The sequence below is a fragment of the Anguilla rostrata genome, chromosome 2 (assembly GCF_018555375.3).
Source record: "Anguilla rostrata isolate EN2019 chromosome 2, ASM1855537v3, whole genome shotgun sequence".
NCBI lineage: Eukaryota > Metazoa > Chordata > Actinopteri > Anguilliformes > Anguillidae > Anguilla > Anguilla rostrata.
The window spans coordinates 50,767,255-50,776,279 of record NC_057934.1 but is presented as its reverse complement, the minus strand read 5'-3'; the positions used below and the strand labels follow the sequence as shown (position 1 = coordinate 50,776,279).

At 41.3% G+C, this 9,025-nt stretch overlaps 1 protein-coding gene across 4 annotated transcripts; it reads left to right on the top strand.

Moving 5' to 3' along the window:
* The first annotated feature begins 345 nt into the window (after window positions 1-345).
* On the top strand, window positions 346-6,312 carry LOC135248354 (uncharacterized). 4 transcript variants are annotated; one of them, XM_064322891.1, is made up of 5 exons: window positions 346-482; window positions 3,319-3,505; window positions 3,851-3,949; window positions 5,022-5,183; window positions 5,741-6,312. In XM_064322891.1, exons 2-5 carry the CDS (start codon window positions 3,347-3,349, stop codon window positions 5,921-5,923), a joined length of 603 nt encoding a protein of 200 aa, XP_064178961.1. In that variant the 5' UTR covers window positions 346-482; window positions 3,319-3,346; the 3' UTR covers window positions 5,924-6,312. The 4 variants fall into 4 exon arrangements, with proteins under 4 accessions (XP_064178961.1, XP_064178960.1, XP_064178958.1 ...); XM_064322890.1 differs by lacking the exon at window positions 346-482 and adding an exon at window positions 2,521-2,759; XM_064322888.1 differs by lacking the exon at window positions 346-482 and adding an exon at window positions 2,521-2,963.
* The last annotated feature ends 2,713 nt before the right edge of the window (window positions 6,313-9,025 follow it).

The following is a 9,025-nucleotide window of genomic DNA, read 5'->3' as shown; positions in this document are numbered from 1 at the left end:
AAACTCCCACCTCGGCCCCAGTCATTTCATTATCATTCAATACATTTTAAATATATCAATCCAAAACTGTGCACATACATTCCCAGGAGCACAGAAAGACAAAAAAAAAAAAAAAACGTGTGCCACCCCCCAAATCAAAACACAACAGTTTCAACAGTTATCTATCATTTTCACTTTGATAATGTGTGTTTCAAAATCATTTTCTGCAGGGACAGATGGGTAATACTCCTGTTGAGGTAATGACGGTACCGTGTTTAATGTTGTTACTTCTTCTTTCAGTATATCGGAGGAAACTCACCTCGGCCCTGTCCACTGGTTTAAATAGAGGAGCACAGATGCTGGGGGGAGAGAGCAGTACACCAGTAAACACTGGACGGCTGAGACGGACTGAATCTTCGCTGAAGCACGACCAGAGACGCAGACCGGTTCAGAGACCCAGGGGCCTGAGAGGAAACTGGAAAGCACACTGAAGGAACCAACATGTGAGTACCATGTCTGCGATCTGCTATTATTAATTCCTTCAAATACAAATATAGCAGATAAGTTTATTAGAAATTTGGGGCCCCTTAATTGATGCTGTTCCCACAGTGGAAGTTTTGGTTAATGAATATGACTCATGTTAGAAGAAAAGACCATCTGTGGCGGACTAGTCTCCAGGGTCTGTGCTCCTGGGCCGGTATGTCAGTCATGGCAGGATCCTAGCTTTAATGACTGTAATACCGGCCATGTGGTACTCAACAGAGTCAGATGATAGCTGCCCGATCCTGGAGCAATATACCATTCCATATTCACATTTATTTCTCTCTCTCTCTCTCTCTCTCTCCGAGGTGGAGGGTGGCTGTGGGAAGAGGGCTCTCTGTATTTATGTTGGTATACTTTCTTAAAACTATATTCTGGGTTAGCTGATATTACTGTTTAATGAGGTACATATCCAAGATCTTTTTTTGGTGTTTTTGAACTAGTGGAGTTAGTGGAGTTTTTTGTTTGTTTGTGGAGACGCCAAGATGGCGTCTCAATTTGACGGGGAGGCACTGTCTCTCCATCATGGTGTAAGGTGCGTAGCAGAAAATAGTGTGTCGGTTCAAGAGGTGCTGGTTGCAGTTGCAGAGCAGGTAGGGGGCGATCATATTGTTTCGGCATCACAAATGAATAAGGCCGTGGTTTTTTTGAAGAAAGTTAGTTTTGTTGCACAAGTAATTGCAAGCGGTTTATGGATTAAAGGGGTATTCGTACAGGTAAATCCACTTTCGGCACCAGCTACGAGGGTAACAATTTCAAATGTCCCCCATTTATTAAGAATGATGCCATTGAAAAGGAGCTTTCTCGTTTTGGAAAGTTTGCTGGCCCAATGAAAATGATCTCGTTGGGATGTAAAACCGCTGAATTAAAACATGTTCTGTCTTTCCGAAGACAGGTTTTTATGTTTTTAAATTCATCTTCACAAACAATGGACGTGTCATTTCGTTTAAAACATGCTGAAAGTTTGTATGTGGCAGTGCTGGCCCTAAGCAAATCTATCTGGGGGGGGGGGGCCGCTTGGTAAAATCCTTCTTACATTACATTGTTATGAAATGTTCTGTTGCCATTCCATTTAAAATTTATACCGCTACCTCTGCGATAGGAGATGAATAACGTCATTACGAAGATAACATTATTTACCTTCAGGGTTGTCACGATATTAGAATTTCTAACTTCGATACCAATACCCAAGAAAATATCGATATTCGATACCATTTTCGATACCATGGGGGAAAAAAAATGACAACACATTAAGAGGCATTATATTTTTTTTTTATAAACCTGGGAACAATATTTTAAAGTTGTTTGAGTTTGTGCGAAATAAACCTTGCTGTAAAAGACAACAATATTTTTTAAATTATCTTAAGTAGTGCAAAAAACAACCTTACTGTACCATCAATGACAACAATATTTAAACATTTTTCTAAGGTAGTGCAAAAAAAACAACAACCTTACTGTAACATCAATGACAACAATATTTTTAAGTTCGAAGGGAGCAGGTGCCTCAGTGCAAAAAGTATAAAACTGGGCTTACTTCAATGTAGTTCAAGGCACTCTCATTGGAGGAAGGAATGAGATTTAAAAAGCATTTATTAAATTGGCATGAGGAATTTTTTTAAAAACAGTCTAACACCAGCGCGTTTCGGCCACATCAGCCTTCATCAGGGCATGAATGACTGTCAACATGAGGTTATCTTTATAGGGAATTCATTATGCAAATGATAAATTTTCCAATAAACATACACACGATGCCAGGAAAATTCCCACAAGGAAGTACGTAATGATGAGAAGAAATAATGAGGAAATATAAATAAATAATACAATGATAAATAAATATAACAATGACAAAATATACAGACTATCCTGTGGAACACATACGCAAGAATTGGTAGAAATGAAGTACAATATAAATATTAATCATAAGGACAACCTAAAGTCAATTTCATCGTTGACCCCTGGAAATTTCATGCTGTCAAATTGGAAAATCCAAAAAGTCTCTCATAGTGAAAGCCGTTTCAGCCTATCTCCCCCTCTAGCGGATTGTTTGATAAATTCAATTCCCTCGATTCTTAGTAGACTGTCATTTTTATTGTGGGCCTCCATGAAATGCCTAGCCATGGGATAGTCTGCACTGCCCGTTCTAATGGCATATTTATGCTCAGCTAAAGACGGTCTTTTAAGCGTCTTTTAGTGCGCCCAACATAAAAACAATTACAAGGACACACTAGGCGGTATACAATGTGTGTTGTATTGCAATTCATGAAATCTTTTTGTTCATATACATGATTGGTTTTCAGATCAACAAATTCTTTTCCTGCGAAAAAGTTCAGTTTTGTGCTTTCAGAAGAAAGTCCTGCCATCCTATTGTTTAGGGTTGATTTAGTCCTGTTTCTGAGACAAAACGGTAGCTGATTGGGACTAGTAGTAGCCAGCAGCAGCAGCATGTGAGCTTTTCCTCTGTTTGCGTGTCGGTTCTTTGAAAGGTTTCCTTGTTTGGGCCATTTCTTTGCGGCGTTGCTGATCAGTTGAAAAGCATTATTAAAAACATTATTAAAAACATCACATAGCAGCAGGATAGGTGTTACTAACCGGATTAGAGTGGAGCCTAACAAACCACCGCCATGACACAGGTTCCATAAATAAGCAAATATCGCAACGCCAACCTTTTCAAGAAGGTGGTTGAACGAATTAAAGAGGGAGTCTTGTGTTTGCACGGTTGAACAAGTCCGCCACCGGTGAAAATTTTTTAGCCAAGATAATATTCAACTAATTTCCTTTCTGTTTCTCCCTTCTTTTCAGATTGACCTCCTGCAACTTTCTTTTGACCATGCTGCGCACTTTGTTCCTCCTGTGTTCGTGCACTCTCGCCTCTGCGGTTCCCTGCATCAAACCAAATGAGCTCCACGGCCTTCACGAGACCTACTCCCGCAGCCTGATGCTGGCTCACGCGATACACCAGGATGTGCTAAACCTGCTGGCACCATACGTGAGCCAGCACATATTCATGCTTTATTTAATTAAAACTGTGCATTATTTTATGTATGATTTTAAGTTTAATCAAAATATCAATGTCTTAAATACACTGTTATTCACCACATTTTTTAATTGTTCATTAGCCATACATCTTAATATTGTGGTTCAACGCACATTTAGTTTAATTGCAACAGAAAGTGACTGCACAGGCCCTTTATATGGTTAGTTCTGTGCCCATGCATTTACACTATTATACATGTTCTATGCTAAGACTGTGACATAGCACAGGTTAAGTGAAGAGCAGAAAATTAGAAAGGAAAATGAATGTCATGTAAAACATTGGAATTTTGTTGTATAGGAGGAGCAGCTTGGCATCAATGGTTCACAGGTGCCCAATCTATTCATGAGCGGTCTGCCATCCTGTGCTGTCAACTACACTGACTGGCTTTCACTTGAGGTAACAGATAAGCCCTGGGCTGCGGGTCCTCTAATGTCCATGTGTGGCATCTTTCCACTGTCAGGCCCTCAGACTAATGTTTCATCCAAAAGACAGCGTCTCCCACAGCATGGCGTCCCCATCATTTGCGCTGGGGCACTGAGTGTTTGTTTTGGATAGAGGGAAGACCACCCCATGCTGGCTCAGAAACCTCACTTCTAGCTGCTACTTAGGCCCTGTTCAGACCTGTACTTTGTATCCAGATATATCCAGATTGTGTCTAGATTTAGTCGAGACAGATGTCAGTTCACACCTGGCATCAGAATGCGTCTCCACATGTATCTCGAGTGACCACTTGTGATCGGATCTCACATCCCCGCTCATTATGCAAATAAACACGTACATCATTTCAGTTCGCAAAGACCAAATGCGTTGTTGTTTTTAACCGGCAAGAGGCAGCAATGCACTACCTGTGCCTAGTCTGCCGAAAATTAAAAGAAGGATTTGCAAAGACCTTCAAAAGCACTTTAATATGACGCCGTTGGCGTGCAAATGAGTACGTACTTCCGCTTACACAGAGGACGTCAGTTGACTAGGCGGTCCTTCAATGTGGCCCAGGACGCATTCGTGTACACACTGCTAAAAGAATATGGCCATATGCAACCCAGACCACCTCCGAATGTGGTCTGAGTGATCGGATCTCAATGCGTCTTGGGTGCATTCACACCTGTAGTTAGAGCTGTCCACTTGTGATCGGATCACCAAAGATGCATTTTAATGCCAGGTCTGAACAGGGCCTTAGTTTCCCAGAAGTTCTGTGTCTCATCCATGTACTAACCAAGCCTAACTCTGCTTCCTGCTTACCTTCAGATGTATGATGGGAACGGTCTACACAGTGTGTGGCTGCAATTCTGTGTGTGTGTATGTATGTGTGCGCGCGTGTGTGTGCATGTACACATTTGCATGCAGGCATGCATGCACATGTGTCTTTGTGTGGACACGTGTGTGAGAGAAGAAAGTCAGAGAACAGCAGGGAATTTTTACCCTCCCAGCAGCACTTTGCCTTCACCGTCTCCATCACCTCCGCCCACAGGATGCGGCTCGCCTGAAGCAGGACAGCGAGTACCTGCAGCTGTTCAACCGCCACATCGATGCCTGCTGCTCCTTGAAGCTCCAGCTGGGGGCAGAATACAGCCTGCCCCTGGAGCTGCTGCAGCTCAACATCCGCGACCTGCAGGTCCAGATCACCGAGCAGGTAAGACATGGCGCTCGGCTCAGTCACACACCGAGGACCTAGGTTAAAAACATGTCACTTGTTTCAGAGGAAACTACTATGTCTCGTGCATTTGCCTTGCTGTGACTTGGATGGTGAATTTAGAATAATGGTGTATACATCTGTGGAAACCATTGCAAGAAGTTTATGCTAGGCGGTTCTGTAGATATTCTCTTCTCCAGGGCCGTGGCATAAACGCTCTATGCGGTTGTTTAGGGCCACAACCGCTGGGGGGGGGGCACACGATCCAATGTTAAGGGGAAACATTTTATCTGGGTATGGAGTCATTCCAGTTGTTTTGTTGAAAAACATCAATGAATCTGACCGCCCCTCCTCCACCCCTCAAAAAAGTAAAATACAACCTAGTATTTTTAATGGTCTCTCTCTCTCTCTCTCTCTCTCTCTCTCTCTCTACTAATAACAGAGAACATTCTATAAACAAAAAACAGAACAAGAACAATACTGATGTTCAATCAACACAAGCATTTAAAGAAAAAAATAATAAATAAATAAACAATCTCTCTCTCTCTCTCACACAGCTGAAGTTACTGCAGCAGCCAGCAGTCTATACGGCAGCCTCACCTCCGCCCCCCCTGTGCAACTGCGAGTCACTGTGGGTCAGCCGAATGCAGGGCTACATTGTGCTGAGGGGCCTGGAGAAGTGCGTGCAGAAGGTGCGGCGGGACTACACCCGGCTGCGCAGCCAGCAGCAGCAGCAGTGAGCACGCAGATGGACACGCAGACCGGGGCGCAGATGGACAGACGGACGCTTGCCAACGCTCGTGTCCCAGCTTCCCTTCCTCCTTCCTCCATCTGCCTTGTGCAACTGCGTCCGCTCCTGCAGAGGAAAGAACAGGAAGTGAGACATCACAGCATGCAGTTAGTTAACACAGGAGGGCAAAGAGTGCCTTTGTGTCACGTGTCACTGACGCATGTGCGTGAGAGAGTGTGTGGTGTGACTAAAAACCAATTGTTCGTCTATGCAGCTATATTTATAAACTGAAAAATAATAGCTATTTATTTATTTCGTTAGTTATTTATCAGGGTGAATACTGTGTCTATATTTTTGTGTTTTGAAAACACATTCATATTCATTAAAATACTTCATATTATTTTGGCTTGTATTGGTCCATGTCTTTTTAAAATATTGTTTTTATATCATGGGAAGTGTTTCTACAGTATAGTGACCTTTCCACTTTAGCTCTGTGGAGCCTGTTTCACAGAACATCATGCATAAGTACTTCCAACAAATGGTGAACAAGACAAAGTTTATACTCTGCAATAAACAGCACACCAGCTATTATTAGTACATTCATAGTCAAGAAAACAGTGTTTTTCAATGTCTTCACAAGCTCCTTCTGATTTCCTTAGTCATACATGTATTACATTACCACAGGGCCAACTGCATACCAAAAAGTGATATTAATACTAAAATACCAAAACATGGCTACTACTACATAAATAAAATCCATCAAATACACCAATGTAAGGTCACTGGATGTTCCCATATGGAAACATGATATATTGAACTATAGGGGAACTACATGTATTCAATATCTGCACATATATATTTTAAATGTATTTATGACGCATTTTCACATTATATATTTACATACATTTCAAATATATTGTGAAAATATATTTAAATACTCAAAATGGGCTTCTCTTCCAAATTTTTTTTTACATATACTCACAAATATTTAAATATAATAATATACTAATATTTTGAAATGTGTACACAGAGTGTTAATAACTCATATATTTAAATACATGTGATTTATTAATGTATTTCATACATATATTACACAATATATTTAAAGAGATTTTGAATTTCCCACCATATACAGTATTTCAAATTTATTTATTTTCTGTATGGGTTTAGTTTGCAGAATTCACACTTTATTGTACAATGATATCTTCTACTTGAGCAGCCTTGATTGTAATCTTGGAAAGGTTTGCGCACTCCAAGTTTCATACAAATACAGATATGTGCAACACTGCCAGAATCCAATAAGGTATTATATATTAGATAGGCATTAGCATAATATAATGTCTTTGTGTTGCAAAAGGGAATGTGCATTGTGGAAGGCTCTCCAATGACCCAGCTAAACAATGGCAGTCTAGTGCCCCCTCCAAATTAACGGCAGCTTCATTACTGTAGTTTTCGTACATCAAAAGGTTTTAGAGAGGAATATTTAAATGTGCACCCAAACGCAGGAAAAAATAAAAGGTCGGGCAGAGCAAAGTAAGTTGACCTGAAAAATTATTTTCTGTGTAGGACTATTGAACATGGGTTCCTAATTTGTTGACTCCAATATCTCCTAAATTAAAAGACTTCTCTGGTGGGAAGTCCATCTCAATAAAATTAGTAGCTGTTGATACTTTCACCACCCACTACAGGCTCCAATAGAGTAGCTGTTTTCCATGCTAGTATAGAAGTATAATACAGATAATCTTAAAGTATGTATGCATGTGATGCATTTAGTACATTAGTACATGATGTATTTGGTGTGATCCTGTTATTCAATTTATTGTAATATATTCAATATATTTTCATATTGAATGGGGTACATATGGTGGTCTGTACCTCATTATGTATGTTTAACCAGAAGTTTGTGTTTGTAAAGCATAAAATCAAAAATATTTCTGAGATACAAGCAAAATATCTTTGAAATTCCAAATATTTTGGGCGAGGACTCCTGGAACTCCTTGAGTAACCGCAGACCCCAATTTGAGAACCCCTTCTGCAGAGTGTCTCAATCCTATCCTTGGACAGGAGAATTCATTTTGGAGTCACTGTCAATAGAAAACGTGGGACCAACCAGAAGAGAGGCAAGTTTGAGCAAAATTATAAAAGAAAGTTTGGATGAATTAGTGCTCCTGAAAGAATGACAAGAAAGAAAGTGAAACCGGTAGTTTAGTATGACTGACAAGTAGTAGTGATACAGAAAAGAGAGAGGGCCAAAGAGGAAAAGAGAGAAAGCGGGAACGATTTTACTGTAACAGCAAGAGAACGCCTTAAGAAGCATGTGACAAATAAAAAAAGGGGAAGTGCTTTTTATTTTTTTTGAATGTGTGTTCTCATAGAATCCCCTGAAACAAATGCAGTGAAACAATACTGTATGTACTACCCCAGTCCGCAGCGCTCTCTGGTCGTGGTTTCTCTTTTTGGGAAGAGCTGAGATGTGCGGATTAGCCGCCCCCGCTACGAAGGTGTTTCCCAACCGGCCTGAGGTTTACAGGCAACTCCTTAACATTCAGTGGGCCCCCAGCAAAGAAACATGGAAAAGGAAGAGAAACTGAATCAGGCTAGTGTACAGCTCAGGCCAACTCAAAGTAAAAATGCTACGCAGGGACAGACAGGGATTTCCACAGGTAATACCAGAGCCATAGAAAGAGAGAGTCGCGTCAACTCCGTTCACTCCAGCGGGCCAATTGTTTTTTTAACAATGGCTGAATAATTCCCCACCTTCCTCTTCCCTCTCCGCAGATGACTTTCTGGCCGCCTTTGAAGGAAAGGTGGCTATAATCCGGAACTCCTTCGCCCATCCAGTGAGCCCCCCAACCCCTGGGACAAACCCACAGCCACACTGACCTCCTTTGAGATGCTGGAGGATTCCGATGTACTACAATTCATCACCTCTCATCGTGCAACCACATGTCCACTTGACCCCATCCCATCTACAATTCTCCAATCCATTTCCAGCGAGATTCTTCCCTATCTGTCCTCCATTGTTAATTCCTCTCTTTCCTCTGGTCATGTTCCCTCTGATTTTCAGATGGCTCGTGTTACCCCATTTCTCAAAAAACCCACCTCAGACCCC

Bases quoted from the DNA above. Each gene is read 5' to 3' on its own strand.
- LOC135248354 (XM_064322891.1), top strand. From the start codon at position 3,347: ATGCTGCGCACTTTGTTCCTCCTGTGTTCGTGCACTCTCGCCTCTGCG. The intron at 3,950-5,021 runs GTAACAGATAAG...CTCCGCCCACAG, and splicing joins CTGACTGGCTTTCACTTGAG to GATGCGGCTCGCCTGAAGCA. The intron at 5,184-5,740 runs GTAAGACATGGC...TCTCTCACACAG, and splicing joins AGGTCCAGATCACCGAGCAG to CTGAAGTTACTGCAGCAGCC.